This window comes from Bos mutus, chromosome 22, assembly GCF_027580195.1.
Source record: "Bos mutus isolate GX-2022 chromosome 22, NWIPB_WYAK_1.1, whole genome shotgun sequence".
In the NCBI taxonomy this organism is placed as follows: domain Eukaryota; kingdom Metazoa; phylum Chordata; class Mammalia; order Artiodactyla; family Bovidae; genus Bos; species Bos mutus.
Window position 1 is genome coordinate 60,054,425 of NC_091638.1, and position 24,893 is coordinate 60,079,317.

The following is a 24,893-nucleotide window of genomic DNA, read 5'->3' on the forward strand; positions in this document are numbered from 1 at the left end:
GCAGAGACATTACTTTGCCAATAAAGGTCTGTCTAGTTAAAGCTGTGGTTTTTCCAGTAGTCATGTATGGATGTTCGAGTTGGACTATAAAGAAAGCTGAGCGCCCATGAATTGATGCTTTTGAACTATGGTGTTGGAGAAGACTCTTGAGAGTCCCTTGGACTGCAAGGAGATCCAGCCAGTCTATCCGAAAGGAAATCAGTCCTGAATATTCACTGGAAGGACTGATGCTGAAGCTGAAACTCCAATACTTTGGCCACCTGATGCAAAAAACTGATTCACTGGAAAAGACCCTGATGCTGGGAAAGATTGAAGGCGTGAGGAGAAGGGGACGACAGAGTATGAGATGGTTGGATGGTCTCACCGACTTAATGGACATGAGTTTGAGTAAACTCCGGGAGTTGGTGATGGACAGGGAGGCCTGGCTCACCGCAGTCCATGGGGTCACAGAGTCAGACACGACCGAGTAACTGCACTGAACCCACTCCAGTATTCTGGCCTGGAGAATTCCATGGACTGTATAGCTGATGGGGTTGCAGAGTCGGACCCCATTCAGCGACTTACACTTGCATTAATTTGGGAAAGATCCCAGGTGATCCTTACCTGCTGCAGATAATAAATCCCACCTCGTCCTGCTCTTTACCTTGGTTGTGTCTTTCAGTCCAGTTCAGTTCAGTTCAGTCGCTCAGTCGTGTCCGACTCTTCTCGACCCCCATGAATCACAGCACGCCAGGCCTCCCTGTCCATCACCAACTCCCGGAGTTCACTCAGACTCACGTCCATGGAGTCAGTGATGCCATCCAGCCATCTCATCCTCTGTCATCCCGTTCTCCTCCTGCCCCCAATCCCTCCCAGCATCAGAGTCTTTTCCAATGAGTCAACTCTTCGCATGAGGTGGCCGAAGTACTGGAGTTTCAGCTTTAGCATCATTCCTTCCAAAGAAATCCCAGGGCTGATCTCCTTCAGAATGGACTGGTTGGACCACCTTGCAGTCCAAGGGACTTTCAAGAGTCTTCTCCAACACCACAGTTCAAAAGCATCAATTCTTTGGTGCTCAGCTTTCTATAGAGTCCAACTCTCACATCCATACATGACCACTGGAAAAACCATAACCTTGACTAGATGGACCTTTGTTGGCAAAGTAATGTCTCTGCTTTTGAATACGCTAACTTTTTGAATATGTCATAACTTTCCTTCCAAGGAGTAAGTGTCTTTTAATTTCATGGCTCCAATCACCATCTGCAGTGATTTTGGATCCCCCCAAAATAAAGTCTGACACTGTTTCCCCATCTATTTCCCAAGAAGTCAGCTCAACACCCCCAGAAAAAAGAATCCAGTTTTGGGTAACAGCTGAGAAGGAAATGAAAGGGCTTTGTGTTACAGAGACTGGCCAGCTACTTTGGCTAGGGTGTCAAGCGGAAGTGTGTGTTAAGTGACAGACCCACAGGTAAGGAAGCTTGGTGTAGTCAAGTAAGAGAAACAGGGAACCCAGAGAGGAGCGGGTGGGAGGGCTGAGGATGAGGAGACAGGAGGGGCCAGGCCAGGCGGAGCCTCGTGGTGGGGGCAGAGGAGTGAACCCCGCACAGACACAGGAGGAGAAGAACAGGCTATCTGGGAGGGCTTCCTGGAGGAGGCTGCCTGGAGGTAAGCAGTGAGGGAAAGCAGGCCAAGCCCCAGGCCTCGGTCCTGTCACTTCCTGGTCCTGTGACTTCGGGGGAAGCGCTTAACGCCTCCGCCCCGGGGTCTGCTCTGCGAAAAGGGACGTATGACAGCCGGCCTGCAGGGCGGCCTGGAGGCGGAGGGTTCGTCGGCAGGTGCGAAGGGGCCGCGCCGGGCCCGGGTGGGGGCTAGTCCTTGGGGCCTGGAGGTCACCGGGCCGGAGGCGGCGGAGCGCCTCCCCGGACTCTGGAAGAGGGGGCGCTGCCGGCGGCGGGCGTGAACAGGTAGGTCGTAGAGGGATGCGGACGCGACGCTTGGCGGCCGCGACGCTAGGCGGCCGAGAGGGCCGCGCACGGGCTCTTTAAGAGGCTGGGGGCCGCCCCGCCTCCCGGGGACCCGATTGGCTCCGTCCTCTGCACTCGCCCCGCCCCCGTTTCGGCGTAACTCCGTTTCTATTGGTCGCTGCCGGCTGGGGGCGGGTCCCCGTGCCGCCGCGGGCAGGGACGGTGGCTGTTTTTGCAGTTTTGGCTGAACGCAGAGGACGCGCCTCCCTTCCGGGTCGCCGCTGCCCGGAGGGCCGCGCGGGGTCAGGCCGATCGCGTGTCCTGATTGCGTCTCCCTTCCCCGCCCGCCCGCCCGCCGCCCGGTCTCCCGGGGCCGGCCTCCCGCGCCACGCTCCCCGCGCCACTTTCCCGGCCCGAGCGCCGGAGGCCCAGGCCCGCGGCCTTTGGCGGGGTCCGCGCCCGGCGGCGGATGGGCGGCCGGGGCCCCAGGTAAGTGGAAGCCCCTGCTCTGCCCCAGCTGCGCGAGCCGATCCCGAACGTCCCTGTCCCGCCTCCTGCCGCCGGGAGTGGGCCTCCCGCCCAGAGGCAGGCCCAGGGTTCCCGGGGAGGCCGAGCTCCCGGACCCTGCGTCCTACGCTGTGCGCCGAGACCGTGTCTGGAATGGTCACCTCTGGCTCCCGCGTCCGAGAGGGTCGGGGTGTGGGAGGTGTCTCCTGGCAGGGCAGCGGGAAGTTACCTGTCCTCCCTGTGTGCTGGGGACGGGGCCGTGGGGCCTCCCGGACTGTCCTCCCACTGTCCAGAAGGGCTGGGCCGCCCTCTCTCTGCTGCTGGACGTTCATCTGTCCAGCTCACTACTTTGGCTATCCCCCCTAGAACTGGGTCATGACACGCCTGGGCTGGACGGCCCACAAACACAGACACACAGCTGAGGGCCATTTCAGATGGAAGGGGTGGTCAGGGAGGGCTCCTGGTGCGACCTGGCCGGGGCCCGGGAGAGCACGCAGCCTGCCAAGTCGAAGGGAATCTGCAGAGGTCAGGCCAGAAGGCACAGGGCTGTCTTCCATCCTGGGGGCTCCTGGTAGGGTCCACCGCCTTCCCCAGGACTGGAGGATAATGGTTGTGAAACATTCCTCACACAGTTTTGGTTCAGGATTGAAAGCTCCGTGAGCAGCTGGGGCCGGCTGCCCTGAGGGGTGTTTCCACAGCAGCCTGTCTGCTCAGGGTTTTCTGTTTCTGCAGGGCTCCCATCCAGGACCTCTGGGCCACACATGGTCAGTCCCACTGCACAGACCAGGGAGACCCAGAAACTCAGAGAGGCTAAGGCTCAGAGAGGTAGGGCCCTTCTGGCCCAGGTCCAGCACACAGGGCCCACGCCACTGGCACGATGCCCACAGGCTGGCTGCAGACGGAGGGCGAGAGGGTGGGAGGAGGTCTCTGGAATGGCAGCGAGGGCAGGAGTGTCCTCCCCAGGTGGAAGAGACAGTCTGTCCCAGCATCCCTGGTCCTGAGCGGCGCAGGGCTGCCCAGGGCACTCAGCGTCCCAGGAAGTCCCCCTCTTTCCACGCCCTCCACCAGCCTGCCCTCCTGGCCCCTCTCTCCTGCAGACCCCTTGCTCTGGCATGGCCTGGAGATCACCTGTTGCGGGGGAGGGGAATGGGGGAGCCTCCGACGGTCCCCCTCAGCCTCCTTCCGACTGTAATGGGACAGCGGCTGGCCGCCCGCTCCTGGAGGCCGGGTGGTGGCCCCACGTGTCAGCACGCAGAAAGTGCGGGCCTGGAGCGCCCACCGGAAGGGAGGGGTGTGCTTGTCCTGTTGCTGGTGTCCCAGCTTCGGTTATTTTGTGAGCTCTGACACACCGTGGCAACCTGCTGTGAGTTGTGTGACCCACACCCCTGCCCGCCCCAAGTTCATTTGTTACCAGCACTCCACCCTGGATCAGGCCCGGGGGCCCTGTGTCTGCAGGGGAGACACCGAGCCCTGGGACACTCCCCCTGGGAGGGGGCCCGGGCCCTGGAGGTGGGCTCGGCTGTGGGGGTCTCCTCTTCTGCTGCTACTACAGGGCAAGCAGGCCGGGGCGGGGGAAGTAGGCACAGCAGGCACCTGCCTTCCCTAGCCCAGGCTCCGAAGTGAGTGGGGCTTGCACCCCGTGAACCGAATCTTGCCCGCCCACACGCCCAGCTCCCACTCTGGGGGGAAAGCGGCAGTCACCCTGTATGTGTGGTCCTGTGCAGACTCCCTTCTCTGCTCTTGCCTGATCCTTCCAGCAGCCTTGCTGGTGGGGATGCTACAGTCCCGTGACACTGAGAGAGGGAAAAGACTGGCCCAAGGTCACAAAGGCAGCACCTGGCAGAGCCAGAAGGTCAAGCTGGGGATTTGTTAGGACTTCAGAATGCAAGGTGCTCCCCAGGGTGGGGCTGGGGAGCCTAGCTTCAGGCATGGCTGGATCCAGGGGCTCCTGCCCGGTACTGTCTGTGTCTCTCCTCTGTGTTCCTTTGTCTGCTCTCCTTCCACGTGGACTCCAGTGTGAACGCTCCCTGAGGTTGCGGAGGGGGCATTGTAAGTCATACCTATACCCTGTGCACGGAGACGGGGGTCCTGAGGTTTCCCCCAGGAAAAGGGGGTGCTGGCCACGCAAAGCCAGGAAAAGTCCTCCAGCCACACTCCCACTCTGTCTGGCCGCTGTCCACCCACGGGCTCCTCTCGGCTGTGTGGGGGTCCCTGCAGGACATGAGGCAGCCCTGAAGCCACCCTGCTGAGGGGCCCGCACTGACCACGCGCCACCCCCTCTGGAAACCACTGGCTTACGGTCAGTGGCTTCAGCTTCTGGTGCTGGTGAGGGGCCTTGTCGTGAGCACAGGGTGTCAAGGAGGTCCTGCAATGATGGAGCACCTACTTAGCAATCGTGGGGACACTGTCCTCACCTTAGCAATCCCAGGGACACCCCTCTCACCTTAGCATCGCGGTGACACCGTCTGCAGTCGGCCGGGCCGCTGCAGGCACCCCGAGGCTCAGGTCGGAGCCTAGAATGAGCCTCCCCTGCCCTCTGCCCTCACCCCTCCATGGGTCCACCTGCAAGTCCTGCTGGCCGACCCTCCCAAAGGGGTCCCGGGTCCCACCACGCCACCCCTGCTGCCGCCCCCAGTCGGGCTGCTGTCCTCGTCGGCAGGCCGAGCACTCCATCTCCCCGCCCCCATCCCCCTGCTTTGGTGCCGCCTCCACCCGTCTCCCTCCATCCCTCCTGTTGTGCTTAGAGGGAGATTGGCTGACCTGGCCCCCGCCCTGTCTCCTCTCTCTTCCAGCATCAGTGTGCCCTGTGCCCTTTGAACAGGCCAAGACCATTTCTGCCTCCTGCCTTTGCCTCCACTGCTCCCTCCCCGGGATGTGCTCTGCCCAGATTACCCCAGGCCAGCTACTTTCAGTTATTTAGATCTCAGTCCAAATATCATTCTGTCTGACAACCCAGCCTGGGCATTCTGGCTTAGCTACTGAACAAAGGCTGAGATGACAAGGTGGACAGGAACTGCCACCTGCTGCACAACAGTCTGTGCAGGCTCACCTGCTTGTCTGAGACCCAGACACCCTGTTACCCTCTGTTCCATGACTTCTGCCTCATGGTCCAGAATGGCTGCTGCTGCTCCCACCACCACACCCACAATCCCAGGCAGTGGGAAAGGAGGAGGGCTGCCCTGAAAATTGGCACATCTTGCTGCCCACACCCAGCTGGATGCAACTTGGTCACACGGCCACAGCCAGCACGAAGGGAAGCTGGGAAAGTGGTCCTGCTTCTGGGAAGCCATGTGCCAGCTAGAATCCATGGCTCTGGTACAAAGCAGCATGGACGCTGGGTACCCCAGCAGTCTCTGCTGTGTTTCCTGTCATTTTGTTTTGTTCCCCTCCTGTTTTCTTCTCAGCACGTACCTCTGGAAGTTTGGTTTGTAGCACGGGTGCTTTAATACCTTTAATCCCCTTTAACACCTCCTGGCCTCCTCATTAGGTTGCCAAGGGGGACTGATCCCAGAGCTGCTGGTGGCCTGTGTGGGAGGGAAGGATAGAGGGTTCTGAGCCCCTGGTCCAGGCCCACCCACCCCAGAGTCTCCCGAAGTGCAGGGGTGCCCCCTGCACCACCACCCCGGCCTGCACAGTGGGCGCCAGCCCCCCGCAGGAAGTGTCCTGGGCTGCTCGTGCCGACCTGGGCACTCAGCACGTAAAACGACTCACCTTCCTCGCTGTTGAAAACGCTGAAGCCATAACCTACCCAGAAAGGCGCCCCACTCACAGGCGTGTGCTCGGTGAACCGCCATAGCCAGCACACCCGCGCACTGACCCCGCCATGGGCCTGCCGCCCTCCACCGGGCACCCCTCCCCTGGCCTCCACTCAGCGTGCTGCCTGCCAGGCCAGGACAGGGACTCGCTCCTGTTTGTGGGCAGCGTCCTAGTGTTGACTCAGACACCCCGCTGAGCGAGCATTCTGCTGATGGTGGCACTTGGGCTGCTCTCGCCCCGGGTTGTTGCGGACTGCCGGAGGCGGGGGCGCCGGGTCAGGAGCGCGGCCTGTTCAGTCATTGTTTTCAACGCTGGCATTTGTCACGTTCTGCTGCCGGGCCCCGCGCTCCCTGCAGACACCCCATCCTGCCTGCTGGGTTGGGGACCCCAAGACCCTGGTGCTGCTCACGTGCTGACTCTCCCCTCCCCACCCAGGGCTGGCTGCTGGCAGGATGGACACCTGGGACATGGGGGCCAGCTCGCCCCCGCCTCTGGCGCCCAACATCAGCGTGCCGCACCGCTGCCTGCTGCTGCTCTACGAGGACATTGGCACTTCGCGGTGAGGGGCACGGCCCTGCCCTTGAGAGGGGTTCCCTGTGGGCGTGTGTGTGTGTGCGCGTGTGTGTGGGGGGCAGGCACAGCCCTCTCTATTTTTGTGTGTGTGTGAGGCAGGCGTGCTGTGGTCCCCACCACTGAGCCACCTGCTGTGCCCATTTTCTAGGGTCCGGTACTGGGACCTCCTGCTGCTCATCCCCAATGTGCTGTTTTTCATTTTCCTGCTCTGGAAGCTTCCATTTGCTCGGGCCAAGATTCGAGTCACCTCCAGCCCCATCTTTATCACGTTTTATATCCTGGTGAGTTCATTCCAATTGGTGACAGAAAACCCAGTTCCACCTGGCTTAAGCAAAACAGGGAATGAGTAACTGTCTTTGTAAAGAATAACCAGCTTCAGGTACGGCTGCATCCAGGGATTAACTGACGCCATCAAGACCCTCTCTGCACGCCTGCTTGCCTCTGGCCTTACGTTCACATGCGTCCTCCACACACAGTACCAAAAGCGTCCAAGAGCAGCTGTGTGCTGACTTCCCTGAGCTGACCCCCTGCCAGCTGCAGCGGAAGGGCATCACTTAGTGGTTGCACATTGCAGACCTGGCATTACCTCTGAGTGGCCCGCCTGGGAACCCCTGTTTATCCCTGACTCGCAGGGAAAGAGACACTCTGGAGCTGGGAGGGAAGGGTCAGCTCAGCGAGACCACATGGACCGAGGAGGGTAGTGGCCCCAGGAAGCAAACTGGGGAAGTATGACTTGAGGGAAAGGGAAGTGGGTGCCAGGTGGGGGATGCCCAGTGTGTTCTTACCTCTGGCTGTGCCGAGAGACCTTGGGCCAGCGGCATGGCCCCTCTGGACCTCAGTGCCCGTCCACCAGACGCGCTGCGGATCTTTTCAGCTCACGGCGCTGTGAGCACGCACCCAGTGGGAGCACACAGAGCTCCCGCCCCTGGCCGCCTGGCATGTGGCGGGCATGTGTACCCAGGCAGTGTCAGCCTTCCTGAGGCTGGACACGGTTTTCCAGGCTCAGGGGTCAGAAGGTACGGCCTTGCGCCCACAGAAACGATTCCGGGAGGGGTCGTCCCCCGGTGCGACGTCCCCCCCACCCTGGGTCCTCTCTGCCTCCCCAGGTGTTCGTGGTGGCGCTGGTGGGCATTGCCCGGGCGGTGGTGTCCATGACAGTCAGCACGTCAGACGCGGCGACGGTGGCTGACAAGGTGGGCCTGGGCCTGTCGGTGGGGGCGCTGGGCGCAGGGAGGGGGCGCCGGCCTCGGGGCTGACGTTCTGCCCCCCTGTGTCCAGATCCTGTGGGAGATCACGCGCTTCTTCCTGCTGGCCATCGAGCTGAGCGTGGTCATCCTGGGCCTGGCCTTCGGTGTGTGTGCCCCTGCGGCCTGCGCCCACCCCAGCCCCGCCCCCGGGACTGGCCCTGCCCCGGCCCCTACCCCGGGGCTGGCCCCACCCTGGAGCTGGCCCCGCCCCCTGACCGGGACATTTGTTCCAGGGCACCTGGAGAGCAAGTCCAGCATCAAGCGGGTGCTGGCCATCACCACGGTGCTGTCGCTGGCCTACTCCGTCACCCAGGTGAGGGGCAGGGGGCGGGCAGCGGGGTGCTGGGCGTGCACTGCCTCCGGTCATGGGTGGGGGGCGTCATGGGTGAGGCATCAGGGCGTCAAGTGCAGGGGCTCAAACGTTCAGTGCCGCGAAGGAATCGCCTGCAAGCCGCGTGCTGGGCGCCTCGGATTCTGATCCACCAGGCTGGACCTGCTGTTTCAGCAAGCGGCCAGGCAGCTCTGCGGGTCCCCCCAAGAGCCGGCATCCAGAGGGCCCTCTGCTAGTGGGGGACCCCCACCTGGGGGCGGGCTGTGGCGGAGAGGAGGCTGGAGCGGGGGACGGAGGGCCTTAGTGGGGCGGGCTGCGGGAGCCCCTGAGGCCCGCCCCCGCGCCCCTGCAGGGCACACTGGAGATCCTGTACCCCGACGCCCACCTGTCGGCCGAGGACTTCAACATTTACGGGCACGGGGGCCGCCAGTTCTGGCTCGTCAGCTCCTGTTTCTTCTTCCTGGTGAGCCGACGGGGGCTGGGGCTGCCCACGGGGCCCGGGCGTGCTGCTGAGGGGCTGGGCGCGCCGGTCAGCCCCGCTGCCTCCGCAGGTCTACTCCCTGGTGGTGGTGCTCCCCAGGACCCCGCTGAAGGAGCGCATCTCCCTGCCGTGTGAGCGCCCCGCGGGGGCTGGGCGTGGGGGGGGTGTTGGGGGTTGGAGAGTTGGGGGGTGGGGAGTGGTTGAGGGTTGGTTGGGGTTTTTGGGGTGGTTGGGGGGTTTGGGTTGGGGGTAGGGGTAATTGGGGATGGGGGACGGGGGTGGGGGTGTTGGGGAGTGGGGGTGGGTGGGGGTGGCAGTGGGTGGGGTGGTTGGGGGTGTGGTTGTGGGTGGCCGGGAGTGCACAGCCCCGGGCAGGCCCTGGCCCCAGGCAGGACCTCACGCGCCCGCCCCGCAGCGCGCAGGAGCTTCTACGTGTACGCGGGCATACTGGCGCTGCTCAACCTGGTGCAGGGGCTGGGGAGTGCGCTGCTGTGCGCAGACATCATTGAGGGGCTCTGGTACGTGTGGGGGGTGGGGGATGGGGCGGGGGCGGGGGGCCCGGGGTGGGGCGCAGGTCCCCCCGCCACAGCCCTGACTCGCCCCTGCCCCCAGCTGCGTGGACGCCACCACCTTCCTCTACTTCAGCTTCTTTGCGCCCCTCATCTACGTGGCCTTCCTGCGCGGCTTCTTCGGGTGAGCCCCCCCGCGCGCAAGGGACGCGGGGTGGGAGTTGAAGTCAGAGGCTGCGGGCGGGGTCGCTTGCGCATGCGCACCAACTCCCCCCCGACCCCCACCGCCCCCAGCCTCCTGGCCTCTGGCTCAGGGCGCCTGGCGGTGCCTGTGAGAGCATGCTCGCGAGTGCACGCACACGTGTGTGCCCTGTGGGCGGTGGCGAGCGGGGCGGGCGGGGGTCAGAGTGGTGGGCGTCCCGTGCTACGCGCACCTGCAGGTTAAGGCCCGCCGTTCACCAGGCTGGACTCTGCCCACCCACTTGACGTGAGAAGGCAGGTGCTCCCCGGGTTCACTCGCTGGAGCTGGGGGGTTCACACGTGTCCCAGTGGACCCCAAAGGGCAAACAAGGAAGGGCACCGCGAGGGATGGGCGTTAGGGGCCCAGCCCCAGCAAAAGAGGGCCTTCTGGACTCACGGAGGCCCCCTGACTCTCTTCCCCACCAGCTCGGAGCCCAAGATTCTCTTCTCCTACAAATGCCAAGTGGACGACACTGAGGAGCCGGACATGCACCTGCCCCAGCCCTACGCCGTGGCCCGGCGGGAGGGCCCGGAGGCGGCCGGGGCGGCCAGCACGCAGTTCGACTCGGCCGGGGTGGCCTACCTGGACGACGTGGCCTCCCTGCCCTGCCACAGCGGCAGCATCAACAGCTTGGACAGTGAGCGCTGGAGGGCCATCAACGCCTGACGCAGCTGCCCCGGGGGCCGGACCGCGTGGGACTGGCTGTGGGGGGCGGGGGGCAGAGAGACCCAGCGGAACGGATGAGGGGCCCTGCCCACTCTCCGTCCCCACCTCTGTTCAGCCGAGGCCACTCCCCCTCCCAGCTCCCCCTGCCCCGCTCGGGGATGTGGCCCTGACCGTGTGTCCCAGGGCCGGGTGGCCGCCACCTCCCTGCAGCCTGGGCCCCAGAACTGGACTGGCCTCGCCTCCCACCCCTGCCCCAGAGCCCACGCCAACGGGTGGGCCGAAGTGTGTCTATTTTCCTGATCTGTTTTCTAATAAAAAGGACCAGGGCGGAAGGTGGTGGTGTGGCAGCGTGGAGGGTTGACGGGGCCGGGCGCTGCCCGTGCCCCCAGCGGGATGGTCCTCTCTCTGCCTGCCGGGCGGCTCTTGAGGACTCGGGGGCAGCATAGGTTTTGGGGGAAAGCAGGATCAGACTTCTGCCTCTCGCCAGTCCCCGCACTGGCAGGACTTCGGGGCGCCCGGCGAATGGTCTCCATTGCCCTCCCATCAGGACCAGCTTGCAGCTGGGAGGACGCGGGATGTGACTTTCCTTATCTCTCAGAGATTCCTTCTTATCAGCACTAAGAAAGCCTTAAGAGTTTCCAAGGCCAGAAACTAAAATTCCACTATTGGGCACCGAGAGGAGGGGAGGGGGAAAAGTAGGCTCAACAAGCCGGAAACATCGACGATGAGCAGAAGAGGAGGGGCAACGGGGTGGGCGGCGGGGGCATCGCCTCTGCGGGGAGGACTTCGGGTGCTGAGGGCGCGGCCTCAGCCCAGGGCTTCAGGGGCGAGACCCCGCCCTCAGTAGCTGCTGGACTTCCGGGATTAAGCATCAGGGAGACAACGAGAGCCCCCGTGTCCCCTCCCTCGTGATCCTGCCCGGCGCCTGGGACCACGTGCCCCCGGCGTGAATCTCCCGTTTGTCACCAGAGCGCACACGTGTGCGTCCGCAGACCACGGGCTTTGCCTCAAACAAGCGAGTTCGCACAGCTCTTCTCCCACCTGCGGTCCTCACTCGGCTCCCGCCCCAGGCCCCGCCTCCCGTCTGGCTCTCCGCTGTGTAGGCGGAGCATCATCAACTTGTCGGTTCTGTTTTGCAGTGACTGGTGTGCGACGCCTGCCCTGCGTGTGTCTGATCCTCTGTGCACACGAGGGGCAGATCCAGGGGATGGAGGTCTGGGTTGTTCTCCCAGTGGTCGGGGCGATCGAGCCACAGACCCAGAGATCTCACACCGGGTCCTTCCTCACCCTCGCGGCTTCTGAGACCCCTCAAGGGGTCCCTGAGGTCAAAGCTATTCTCCTAGTAGTGAACAGGAGTGCACCGGGGAATTTTCCAGACCCGGCGGGCGATAACGTCATAGCTCTGATGGCTGATGGCATGTATGCATTATTGAAATTAAACTTTTGAGTATATAATTTCAAGTACATAAATGTTGGTAGACTTAACTCCCATCCAGGACGCTCGCTCCTCGCTCGGGAATTCTCGATCCACCTCAGAATAGTCACAGCTGGACCCCGCATGCAGCGGGGTTTGCCGAGGGCCTGTCATAGTCTGACCTGCCTGATCCATCGCTTGAGGGGACACTGAGCATCCGAGCAGGGAGTCCTTTCTGAGGCCAGGAGGGGTGGGAAGTCAGGGAGCCCGGCGCAGGTCAGACTCCGCCGCCGTGAGTGACCCACACCCTGTGGCCTAGTCAGACACAGAGAAGGGAATAGAGCACGCTTCCCTGGAGCATCGAGAGCCAGGGTGGGCACAGTGCCAGCCCCGCGATGCCATCCTGTGTGTTCCCCGCAGACGGACCTTCCTCCTGCTCGATACCCACTTGACCACCTCTTTGCAAACACTCACGTCGGGAAAGCACGTGGCTAGGACCGCACTGTCGAAACCACAGGCCCGTGGACGTTCTGCCGACTGTCCCATGGCGAACAATCTAGTTCAGGGCCAGACACGTGAGGGCTGGCTGCCACTGGGAGGAAGTGCTTCTCCTCACCCACTGTTCACATGCTAGTTACTTATATTTATTATTCAGAGGGAAGCAGGGACCCTGACTGTGAAAGGGGCATGATCCTAATGACACAGCTAGCATGCTTGGTCACTCAGTCGTGTCCGACTCTGTGCGACCCCGTGGACTGCAGCCCGCTGGGCTCCTCCAGGGTTCTCCAGGCAAGACCCCCAGCGTGGGTGCATGACACAGGACTTCTCCCCAGAAGCCTGGGCGTAGGCCCACCTGTGAGATGACCCTCCCCAGTGCCGGCACCCCAGCCTGTGGCCCCGGAACTCCAAGCTTCCCAACGCTCACCTGCCAGCCATGTGGGAGGGAGACCACATGTGGCTGGGAATGTTTATGCTTACCAAGTCATTTCTTTTTGCAGCCGTTTAGTCAGATTGGTTAGGAATTGTGTGGGGACGTTTATTCTGGCGAGAAGGTTGGATGGGACCACCGACTCAGTGGACGTGAGCTTAAGCAAGCTCTGGAAGATGGTGATGGACAGGGAGGCCTGGTGTGCTGCAGTCCACGGGGTTGCAAAGAGTCGGACACGACTGAAGACTGAATAACATTGGAGCCTGTGGACTCCGATCCAGCCTGGCTGCCCGGCCTGTGAACTTCCCACTGGACACCAGAGGGCGCTGGGAAGCAGCCTCCCTGCTCTCCTCCCGGCCCCTGCCCCACCCTCTGACAGACAACATCCAGACCCCAGAGGCCTGGTCCCGATCAGGCGCTACCTTTAGCCCTCTCAGGTTCGACACCTGATACACTGGTGTGAAAAAAGCTATGTCTGTTGACCCAGATTAAGATTCATGTACCTGCTTGAAAATGTCTTAGTTGGAATTTTTCTGAACATGCGGTATGGAGAGTTGTCTTTAAATACTTGGGCTTCCCTGGTGGCTCAGCTGGTAAAGAATCTGCCTGCGATGCAGGAGACCCTCGTTTGATCCCTGGGTTGGGATGATCCCCTGGAGAAGGGAAAGGCTACCCAGTCCAGTATCCTGGCCTGGAGAATTCCATGGACTATACAGTCCATGGGGTCACAAAGAGTTGGACACGACTGAGCAACTTCCACTTTCTTTCTTTTAAATACTCGGTGCCACGCTTTCTTCTGTGCCTCGTGGACGCTGCCCCTCACCCCCTCTGTCTGTCCAGGTGAGCCGTGGTGGGCGAAAGCCGGCAGGTCCAGGCCAGGACACTGCTGGCCGGGGCCTCTGCTGGGAACAAGCCCGCTCTCCCTGAGGTCGGTTCCTCTGCTAGACGCTGGCCTTCCTGGCCCCCAGAGGAGAAGGGCGCTGGCTGCACGCGCTCAGGTGTCTGCAGAAGATATGTGCGCGTAGCTCCCGCCTGTGCTAGGCGCTGCCACGAGGCCCTGCGCCTCCAAGGGCCCTGTGACCCTCTCAGCACTGAGCTTGGCGGATGCTGTCATTGTCCCTGTTTCACAGACGGGAAAACTGAGGCTCAGAGGATTTGGTGACCTGGCCAAACTCCCGCTGTAAGAAAGTGGTGGAGCTCTGGTTCTGACCCAGCATTGAGGCTCCGGGCCCAGGCTTTCCAGTGTCAGAACCATCAGACAGCCGGAGACTCTGGACAACCTCTTCCTGTCCGCCGCGTCCACGTGGGCTTGATGTCCTGGCCCTGCAGTGACGTGGGTTTCGCCCCAAGTCGCTGGGCCAGTTGGGCCGGATTTCTGAGCAGGGCGGGAGGGGGAGCGGGCCGAGCTGGGGCCGGGTGAGGCCCGCAGACCCTCGAGCCCTGAGTCCAGGGGAGGGTTGTCTTCTCAGCTCCCAGCAGAGGTGGCGACTCTGACTTGGGGTGGAGAGAACATGCGTGCAGCCCATGTGCACACCACAGCAGGTGTGCGGGGGGCCTGCTCCAGCCTCTCAGTGCAGGCCTGGAGACACACCAAGGCGCGCACACACAACGCAGAGCACACCCCTGACCTCGAGATCCCACTTCTGGGAAGCTGCCCGAAGCACAGAGTGTGGGGTGAGTGCCAAGACTCTGCTTCAAGGAATGTCCCTCTGTGTGGCTCCTAATCACGGCGCTGGCGGCACTTGGGGCCGCAATGGGGGTGTGTGGGTGGCGTGCTCAGCCCTTGAGCGAAATAAGGACGCAGCTTGAGAACAGTCTTGCGTGCCCGGCGCCCGCCTGGATGAAACCGAGTCACAGCCAGCGAGGAAGCGGGTCTGGCGTAACTGGGCTGGTGTCTGAGTCCGGATGGCTGTGGGCTTGGGGGCCCCAGGGGAAGTAAGTGATGCCGCGTGGTTACGAAAAACAGGGCGCTTTGAAGATGACGATGAATTCTGCGCACACACACCCTCCCCCAGGCAACCTTGAGGTGCGAAGGAGATCAAAGTCGCAATGCTGCCTTAAAGGCAGGCGGTCGGGGCAGCCGTGGCGTCCAGGGGGGTGCAGAGCTGCGGTGAGGAGGGTGGGGCCCCGGACAGCCCAGGTGAGGAAGGTCCCCGCAGCACGGTGAGTGGGAACAAGACCCCCAGCACACATGGGCGCCTGCATCTGGGGAGCGGTGGGTGTCGGGGACCAGAGCGGGGAAGGGAGACTCCTGCCGCCCGCAGAGCAGTCCGCACCTCAAGTCTGAGCGTCATTCCTGTAAAACACAGAGGAAAAGGGGTTCCCCAGGTCTCAGGGCGGCACACGGCAGCGGGGATGTCCCAACACGCGGGCAGTGCCCACTGGGCCCACGCGCTCCTTCGCCAGCCTGCCACCCTCCCGTCGTGGCCCTGGGCTGGCTTCCCAGCTCTCTGCCGCTGCGATCCCCTCTGGCTGAGCTTCAATTTTCTGCCAGGCTGGCCCAGCCGCTGCAGAGCCGCCTCTGATAACACCCTGCATCAAAGAGCAGAGCAATTAGGCAATTACACTGTTTTCAATGGAATTTAGAGCTTGGTGTTTCCCTGGGAGGGCGGGGGACAGAAGGCAAGGCTAGTGACAGACTCAGGAGATGACACTCAGCCCTGCGGCCCTGGGGGGCATGGAGTCGGCAGACCCCACACCATTGTCCAGGCACGGGGACCCATAAGGACCTGGTCCTCTGGAGCCACGGGACACAGCTGACAAATACACAGACGACCCCAGGATGAGACGATCCCAGGATAAGACAGTAAGTCGGGAAAGGGAATGACTGGGGAACGCGGCCAGCCAAGGCGGTCAGCCTCGCCAAGGAGCTCATGTTCCTCCCGGGAAGCTGGGAGGGAAGAGGCGGACACACAGCCTTCCCAACACCACAGAGGGCAAGTGCAAAGGCCCTGAGGTTCACGCCATCCTGGCCACGTTAGAGGTTAACACAGGCAAGGCAGGGAGTCTCGGGAGAGGCCGGCTGGGCAGCTGTGGCCCCTGCAGCTCAGGGCAACCCCGAGGAAGGCACCTGGACTGAAAGGGGCTGCCAGGGGCACCTAGAACCTTGCAGCCCTCTGCGTCCTGGCCCCTGAGGGCCGGTGTGGCTTCCCTGACAGAGCCGGGGGCGGGGGGAGGGCACCCCTGTGAGTGAGGGGGCGCTTCTAAGAGAACCAAGCAGCCAAGGAACACCCTCCTTGCCAGGTGGTGAGCTTCCTGTCCTGGGAAGTATTCCAAGGCTGGATGGCCTGCTGAGAGGGTCTGATAGAGGGCACTCCAGTGCTGCTGGCAGGACCCTGTCTGCTGCCCAGCTGGTCTGGGGGCATCCTCGGGGGTGGCTCAGGTGGCAAACAACCAACAGCCTGCCAATGCAGGAGCCTCAGGACACGGGTTCCGTCCCTGCTTGGGAGGATCCCCCGGAGGCGGGCATGGCAGCCCACTCGGGTACTCTCGCCTGGGGAGTCCCATGGACGGAGGAGCCTGGCGGGCTATGGTCCACGGGGTCACAGAGTCAGACGTGACTTAGCACACACATGCATGCACGTGCACTCTGCTGGGTGTGGCTTGTTTCCCCATTTCCTCACAGCCACACATGGATCTCAAAGCTTGACGTTGCTGGGAAGACACCTCCTCACAGGGCTTCAGAGCTGCCAGGGTTTGAAGCCCTCCTTTCCCTGTGCCTGACCGCCACTCCCCAGACAGGCACACGCCTGCGCGGTTTCTCAGGGCTCCTCCCACTCGTACAAACACAGCAGCAGGCCCGCAGGACAGCCTCCCCTTCCTGCCGGGCGCTGCTCTGCTGCCTTCCTGGTTCTGTGCTGGCCCCTGGGCATCCGAAGCAGAGACTCTGTACCAGTTCCCGGGTGGGTTGTGCTCACACGTCACAGACACAGACCCCAGCTCCCACAGGGTAACCTCGTCATTCCGCGGGCCCGGCTGTGTCCGCAGGTCCAGTGTTGGCATGGGCTGCAGGGTCAGGGCCAGACCCTGCTGGACAGACAGTGTCCCGTCTGTGGGCGCTGCCGGATGCTCCCCCCAGCGCCATGGCCGGGACCTGATTCCCGTGTGTCCCGGCGCACAGAGTCTCTGGTCCTTCTTCTCGGCTCCCCAGGTCACGTGAGAGCATGGGCATCTGTCACGCTGGCTCAAGGCCTTTGAGTTTCCTTTTTGAAAAACCGTCTATTGCTGTTTTCTCCCCACTTTTGTTGGGCTGCCTCTTCGTGATTTCTAGGAGCTCTTCATATATTGATGAAAGTGGACCAGACCATGGCCTGCAGTCTACTATGTCTACTTCTACATAAAACATCCATTTCTGCTTTACTGACTATGCCAAAGCCTTTGACTGTGTGGATCCCAACAAACTGGAAAATTCTTCAAGAGATGGGAATATCAGACCACCTGACCTGCCTCTTGAGAAATCTGTATGCAGGTCAGGAAACAACAATTAGAACAACAGACTGGTTCCAAATCAGGAAAGGAGTACATCAAGGCTGTATATTGTCACCCTGCTTATTTAACTTATATGCAGAGTACATCATGAGAAACACTGGGCTGGAGGAAGCACAAGCTGGAATCAAGATTGCCGGGAGAAATATCAATAACCTCAGATATGCAGATGACACCGCCCATATGGCAGAAAGTGAAGAGGAACTAAAAAGCCTCTTGATGAAAGTGAAAGAGGAAAGTGAAAAAGTTGGCTTAAAACTCAACATTCAAAAAAACTAGGGTCATGGCATCTGGTCCCATCACTTCATGGCAAATACATGGGGAAACAGAAACAGTGGCTGACTTTATTTTTCTGGGCTCCAAAATCACTGCAGATGGTGACTGCAGCCATGAAATTAAAAGATGCTTGCTCCTTGGAAGAAATGCTATGACCAGCCTAGACAGCATATTAAAAAGCAGAGACATTACTTTACCAACAAAGGTCCATCTAGTCAAATCTATGGTTTTTCCAGTAGTCATGTATGGATGTGAGAGTTTTTCTAAAGAAAGCTGAGCACCGAAGAACTGATGCTTTTGAACTGTGGTGTGGAGAAGACCCTTGAGAGTCCCTTGGATTGCAAGGAGATCTAACCGGTCCATCCTAAAGGAGATCAGTCCTGAATGTTCATTGAAAGGACTGACACTGAAGCTGAAATTCCAATACTTTGGCCACCTGATGCGAAGAGCTAACTCATCTGAAAAGACCCTGATGCTGGGAAAGATTGAGGGCAGGAGGAGAAGGGGACAACAGAGGATGAGATGGCTGGATGGCATCACCTACTCGATGGACGTGAGTTTGAGTAAACTGCGGGAGTTGGTGATGGACAGGGAGGCCTGGCGTGCTGCTTTCCATAGGGTCGCAAATAGTCAGATGTGACTGAGCGACTGAACTGAGCTGACTGACAGCCTGTAGGCTCAATCAGGCCTGCTGATTTACTATTTTTTATCAACAAAATCCCCTGGGGCACACAGCCAGGCTCCCTGTCTGTGGCTGTTGCAGTTACCGCAGGAACGCTGACGGCCTACGGCCTGGGAGCTGGGGTGTGCGCTGTGTGGACAGTGAGTCTGCTGACCCCGGGATGGGATGTCTGTGATGTGAACTGCGAACGCTTCCCCCAGTTGGTCGTTCATCTTTTGACTGTTTTTTTCCCTTCTGAGTGCATATAAAATTTTTAGTTGTCCAGACGTGTTTTAATAGGGCTCAAAGCTGTTTGACTTTGGAGGGTCGTTGCTTCTCGAAATCCAGAATCTTTACACACCACACTCTGCAGTTTAAGGTCACTGTGTTTTGCTCCCGAGCTAAGAGGAAATGAGTGAAAAAAGGCAGATTTGGACGAGCACTGTCTAGAAACTGCTGGAGACTTTAGCATTTGCACTCCACCTTCTGGGGGTTTACCCGTTTGAGAGATGAAGACTATAAGGCAGGTTAGGGGGTACTGCGACCCTGACTTACAGACGAGTAAACTGAGGCTCAGGGGTCGTGCAGCCCGCAGGCCTGCGGGGACAGCGCCGCCACCCCCACGGGGCGACCCTGGCTGGTCCCGCAGAGAACGAACGAGACCCAGGGGCGGAGCGGCTGTCCGGAGTGGCAGGCAGAGCCACAGCTTCGCGTCCCGCCTCGCAAACCGCGCCGGAGCCCCTCGTCCGGCTCCCGCCCCCGGCCCCCGCCCCGCGGCCCCAGCAGCGCAGGTGGCGCGATGCCCAGCGCGGCCGGCAGGGGCGGCATCACACCGGCGGGGAGCTCGCTCCTCAGCTGCTGCGTCCCGGGCCCCAGAGCCCCAGCTGTGTCTGCACCCCGCACCCCACCTGTATCCCAGCCGCCCCCACGGGCCATCCCAGCCCGGCCCCCACCTGTATTCCGGCGCGGTCCTCCACCCGCGATCCCAGCCAGGTGTCCCCACCTGTATCCCAACCGCCCCCACCGGCCATCCCAGCTCACCCCCCACACCCGCGATCCCAGCACGGCCCACCGCCCCATCCCAGGAACACATCCTGGCCCCGCCCCGCCCACCTCGTGGCCCCGCCCCGCGGCCCCTCCCCCAGGCCCTCCCTCCTGGCTTCAGGCTTCAGTGCCCGGGGGTTTTGGGCTTGGAGTCAGACCCAGGGTCGGGGGCGGGAGCCCGCCGCCGGCCACACAAGCGCCCTTGGGATCCCTCCCCCGGGGTGGGGAGGGGGGCCGGGCTCCTGTCACCTGAAAATAAAACCCCGCCCCCTCTGCTGGCCGACCTGCAGAGGCCCTGGCCGCTGGCATCACCTCCTCCACCGCGACCACGCTCCTTCCTGCTCGACCACGCTCCTTCCTGCTCGGCCCTCCCCCCAGCCTCAAGGCCCCCTGGGCTTGCAGCGCCCCCAGCCCCACTCCCAGGACAGCTCCCCACTTCCCAGGATGCTCCCCTCGCGGGATCTGGAGTAGCCCGGATTCCTAGCTGCGTGTTTCCCGCCCACCCTGGTGCACACCCCTAGGAGACTGCGGGGGCGGGCCCCGCACCCCCACTCAGTCTGTCTCTCCCCGGCCACTCTCCGTAGCTGACCACCGCAAGGCCTCCGAAACCCAGGAGGGAAGGCAACCTCAGTCTGGACTCTGCTGCGCAGGCCAGTGAACCCCCGCTGGGGGCCTGGAGCTGGGTCTTCTCTGGAAGCTGGCCTCCACACCACGGTCTGGGACGCTGGCCATGACGGACATGGGCCTGAGCCCCGGGGGAGGGGGACCCAGGTCAGCTTGGGCCGGGCAGCTGCTGCTCACGCGTACTGAGCCACTCAGGCCCCACGCAGCTCTGGGAAGAGCCAGTGGCCTGTGCACCTGCCGGTCCCTTGCTTGGATGCTGGCCCGTCCCTGGGGTCCCCATCCACCTTCCTGCTTCCTTCGGGTCTCTGCCCCCGAGTCTCAGTGACCCTGGCACTGACCACATCCGCCACGCTCCCCTTCACTGCGTGGCTTTATGAGTTTGCCCCACAGGATGGTGCCCGGGGCCCAGCTGGTGCTCAGCAAATACCATCGGGGGTGAATTTGTTCTGAGTCCCTCCCGCTGGCATGTGGAGCCACTGCAGAGTGGGGGCCTGTCCCCGGGCTCCCTTGATGGCAGCCAAGCCGTCAGAGCACTTTGCCTGAGCGTGGGAAGGAGAGGGTGTGCCGTGGTGCCTGGCTGTGACGGTGCCCTTGGGGACAGCTCTGTCCCTGGTGCGGACGGGCCTGTCACGATATGTGTCTCACAGGCCGCGGCTGCAAACACGGCGCTGCCAAGGGGGACCACCGGCTCTCACGGTGCCAGCGGCACGCTGCCCGGGTCCCAGTGTCTGCCTGGCTGCCCCCAGGGTGCGGAGAGCGACCTCGCAGCCCTGTCTCCACATCCTCCCCACCCCCTCAACCCCCCATCCCCCTCCCCACCCCTGCTCCGGCACCGTCTGCTCGAGCCTGGACCCCCATGGCCTGAAGCCAGCCCAGAACACTCTGCTTCCGAAGGCCTCTCGGGGATGTTCCGCCGGCCAGCCCCCCGCCCCGGGGTGGCCGCACACCTCCTGGCCCCTGGAGTAGGACACACATGGGGAGGGCCCCTCTGCACAGGACTCCCCCAGGCCTGGAGCTTGGAGGCTCGAAGCCAGTGGTCTTCGAGCCTCATCTCAACGTCTCTTTCTTATCCGTCTGCCTGTGTGTCCGTCTGTCCGGGCAGACCCTGTGGCTGGTCTCTGGACACAGACTCAGGCGCTCGGGAAACCTGCTTCCCGGCTGAGGCCAGCCCTGCCTACCCAGCTGGCCAGCTGGTCCTGCCTGCTGCCCCTGGGGGTGGGGGCTCCTCTCATGACACCACCCAATGCCCCCCCCAACCCCGCTCTGCCCCGCCCGCACCCAGAACCCGTCCTCAGCCTGGGGCGACTTCTCCTCTTCACACTCCCACAGCTCAGCTAGTCTGAAACACACAATTTAGCACTTAATTATACACTCTGCTCACTAATTATTTTGTGCCTTATCTCTGTGGCTGCGTGAATACTGGGAAGCAGATCGCACTCCCGGGCTCCGGCCTCCGTGAGGCCTGTGCCTCCTGCCTCCCTGGGGCTGGGAAGGGGGCCCTTGACGGCAGCCTGGAGCCCACGGTGCCCCACGGGTGGGCCTGGGCGGGGAGAGGTGGCTCATCCGCTCCCTCTGCACATGTTCGCCCAGCCCCCGGCCTGCCCTCCTGGGCCCTGGGCGTCCAGCAACCCCCGGACCACGGGGCCTCCCCACCTTGCCCCAGACACACACGGAGCCGCCCCACCAGCCCCGCAACCTCGCCTGGGCCCACCACCCTCTTGCTGGACGACGGAAAGCTGCGGACCCCCCGCAGGCCACCCTCTGCCTGCGGCCGAGGAAGGGGGGTGTCCCTCCACTCCGTCCCCTTGGCGAATGGCACCGGGACAGACGTCATTGTCTCTTCAGGCTCTGGGCAGAGGCGGGGTACGGGGGTGTGCGGGGGGCTCACCCTTGAGGCTGGACTGGGGAAAGGCCTGTGGGGTGTGGGGAGAGACTCGGGCTCCACGGGGCCCACCCGCTGACCGCACCCTGGGCAGGCGTCCCCACCACCCTGAAGCCCTGACGTCCGTCCTCCCCGGGGGTCCTGGGGCCGGGGCACCTGGGAGCCTGCGAGGGGAGCCTGCGAGGCAGACGTGGGGCTGGCAGGGCCGTGGCTCCTCCCGCGGGGCACGGCCTGACCCCCGACTTTCCGCCGCTCGCGCAGGCCCGTCCGTCTGTCTGTCCTCCTGTGTCCTGTCCTCTCCTGCCCCGGCCCATCACCTGGACGCTTGGCTCTGGTCTCCCGGGGGGTCCCATTGACCGCTGCCCTCTGCAGACGCCCCTTTGTCTTTGAGAGAAGGTCCCTGCCCGCAGTCAGGGTCCTCAGTGACCACTCTTCCGGCCCCTCCAGCCCCCAGCCCTGGGACACCTTCCGCCATGGAGAACCAGCCACAACCCGGTCCCGGCGGGCCTGACCTCTGCCGGCGCTCCGGGTCAGCATTCGGGGGGCCCAGGCACCCTGATCCAGAGATGAGGGGCCACTTCAGGTCTTGCCCCAGCTCCCAGCTGGGGCCCTGCCGGGGCTCTGCTGCAGTTAGAACAGAGATACACCCCGATCACAAAGGCCCGCCGCCCCCCATTCCCTGGCCCTCTGCTGCCCGGCCAGCCCTGTCCCAAGACCTCTGCCACACACACGTGTCCACTCCCCGTTGAGCGTTCACCTGGCCAGGACACACGGGCTGCCTTCCTCACGGCGGGGTCCCAGGCACCCAGTCGGGGCTCCTATAAGGGGGGCGGGGGGCGGTGAGGCTGCCTGGGGTCTCCCCTCCTGAGGGTTCGCAGTGGCAGGCCCTGCTCTCGGGCAGAGGGTGGCCCTGCAGATGAAGGCTACGTGAGATCGGGGTGGCGGTGTAGGGGGCGGAGTGGACAGGGCTGGTGGCCACCTCTCTGGGTGTCCCTTTGGTCTCAGCCCCGGGCCAGGCAGCATGGCAGCCCCCTGCACCCACCTCAACCCCTGGGTGTGTGTGTGAGCAGCTCCGGGTGCCTGGTGTGCCCCGGGCGTGTCTGCGCAAAGCTGACCTGCCTGTGGCAGCAGCCCCGTGACCGTCTGCAGCGTGTGCAGGGTGGGTGTGTGCGTGTATGTGTGCGAGCGTGATTGTTTTGGTGTGATCGGTGTGGGTGTGATTCTGGAAGGCTGTCTGCGAGGATCTGGGGTGTCAGCTGAGGGTGTCAGGGTGTCCCCAGGGCCTGTGGGGCTGTGTGAGGGCGGTTCGTGGGCTCTGCTTCTGTCTGAATGGTCAGGGGGCCTCTGCCATGGGGCCCCGCGGCCCTGGCCTGCTCCCCACTGTCCCCACCCCCAGTTCCCATCACGCAGCAGCGGAGGGTCTTATCAGCTTGGTGGGTGAGATGGGGGCCATGCCGGAGACGTGCGGGGGTGAGGCGAGTGGACAGGGAGGGAGAGTGGTCTCCACTGGACAAGGCCCGCGTCCCCCGCTTTCCTCCTGGGCGGGCAAGGGCTGGACTCACGGACACCCGCCCTGCTCCCAGCCCGGCCCCACCCACCCAGGAGGCTCAGTGTGGGGGTGGGAGGGGGAGGCGTGAGGAAATGACCGGTGAATGCGGGCGAATGCCGGGGCTCTGTGCCACCCGGAGCACCGTCTGGTGAGAGGGAACGCCTCCCAAGCTGGGCGAGGGGCTCTGGGCAGGAGCTGGGGAGTCTGGGGGGAGGACTCTCAGGTCTGAGCCTCCAGGGTGTGGCTCCCTTCCCAGAAGCAAGACAGACTGACGGCTGAGAAACAGCAAACTGTTCACTGTCTCTAAAAGCACAAACCTCTGGGCTCTCCTGACCAGCACACACGGACAGAAAGTGAAGAAAACCATTTTGCAATTTAATCTGAAATAAACACACTGGAAAAGACCCCGATGCTGGGAAAGACGAAAGGCAAAAGGAGAAGAAGGATGCGGAGGCTGAGATGGTTGGATGGCATCGCCGACCACGGACACGAGTCTGGGCGAAGTCCGGGAGATGCTGAGGGACCGGGAAGCCTGGCGTGCGTGGAGTCGCCAGGAGCCGGGCACGACTTAGTGACTGAACAGCGGCAGCGACAAGGTGGGTTTAGAGGAAGCGGCTCCAGGAATGTAAAGCGGCCCGGCCACCTCCGCACGTCCCTTCCCCGGCCTCCCCCGGGGCAGCACCTCCTGTGACCACTGAGGCTGTGTGCTGATGTGCTGTGACGTGGGCCCGCAGGCTGCCGTCCCTTGTCATCGAGGCATGCGATCGAGATATGCGATCGAGATACAGAACCATCCCCATCGCAGGGACCGCTCCCTCCCCCGCCACTCCCAGCCCCCGCCACCTCTGGCCCAGGAGCCATCTCACAGCTTCCTCCTTCAAGGCGTTCCTGCAAGAGCTCCCTGGGCGGTCTGGTGGTTAGGACTCTGAGCTTCCACCGCAGGGGGCTCGGGCTCTATCCCCGGGGGGCGGAACAAACATCGCACAAGCTGCACCCCAAAACGGGGGGTTTCTTGTAAGTGGGATCCCTAGCGTGCGGCCTTCTCAATCAGCGAAATGCCCTTGAGAGCCGCTTGAGCTGGTGCTGGGACACAGGCTCTGAGGCCGTCGCCTGGACCGGATGTTGGGGTTGTTCGCAGTTCTTGACTATAGAAACGCCTACTACAAGCAACTGCGTGCAGCGTCTCGTGTGGACAGAAGATAAGGTTTCTCCGGTGTGAGTGCCCAGGGTCGTAGGATCGACGTCTGGTTGAAGCAACTGCCCGTCTGCAGCGGCCGGTGAGCCTTCCTGTTCTCCCTGTCCTCGCCAGCGCCGGGTGCTGTCGCCTGCTTCCTTCTCTGACTTTCAGCCCACCTGTGTCATTAGATTTGAGTGAGTGGGCGGCACAGAGCCGGGCTATTTTTCCCACGCAGTCTGTCTCTGTCTTTTAATCGGCGAACTAGACTGTTTAGGTTTAATCTGATTATTGACATGTTAGGGTTAAGTCTGCTGTTTAATTTTCTTGTCTTTTTGTTCCTTCTGTTCTTAATTCCTATTTTCTTTTTCTTGTCTTCTTGTGTGCCACTTGAGCCTTTAAGAGATGTGGGCTTCCTTGGTGGCTCAGTGGTAAAGAATCCGCCTGCCAGCGCAGGAGACACGGGTGTGATCCCTGGTCTGGAAGATACCACATGCGCGGGGCAGCTAAGCCCGTGCACCACAGCTGCTGAGCCTGAGCTCTGGAGCCTGGGAGCCACGGCTACTGAGCCCACGAGCCGCAACTGCTGAAACCTGAGACCC

The 24,893-nt window shown here is 62.4% G+C and overlaps 1 protein-coding gene across 2 annotated transcripts; it reads left to right on the forward strand.

Annotated features, from left to right (window-relative positions):
* Positions 1 to 2,168: 2,168 nt before the first annotated feature.
* TPRA1 (transmembrane protein adipocyte associated 1) lies at positions 2,169 to 10,902 on the forward strand. 2 transcript variants are annotated; one of them, XM_070359241.1, is made up of 11 exons: positions 2,169 to 2,432; positions 6,642 to 6,765; positions 6,928 to 7,060; positions 7,886 to 7,972; positions 8,058 to 8,130; positions 8,260 to 8,339; positions 8,710 to 8,820; positions 8,909 to 8,969; positions 9,254 to 9,356; positions 9,451 to 9,531; positions 10,014 to 10,393. In XM_070359241.1, exons 2-11 carry the CDS (start codon positions 6,659 to 6,661, stop codon positions 10,252 to 10,254), a joined length of 1,077 nt encoding a protein of 358 aa, XP_070215342.1. In that variant the 5' UTR covers positions 2,169 to 2,432; positions 6,642 to 6,658; the 3' UTR covers positions 10,255 to 10,393. The 2 variants fall into 2 exon arrangements, with proteins under 2 accessions (XP_070215342.1, XP_070215344.1); XM_070359243.1 differs by lacking the exon at positions 9,254 to 9,356 and having other exon boundaries at positions 2,192 to 2,432; positions 10,014 to 10,902.
* The last annotated feature ends 13,991 nt before the right edge of the window (positions 10,903 to 24,893 follow it).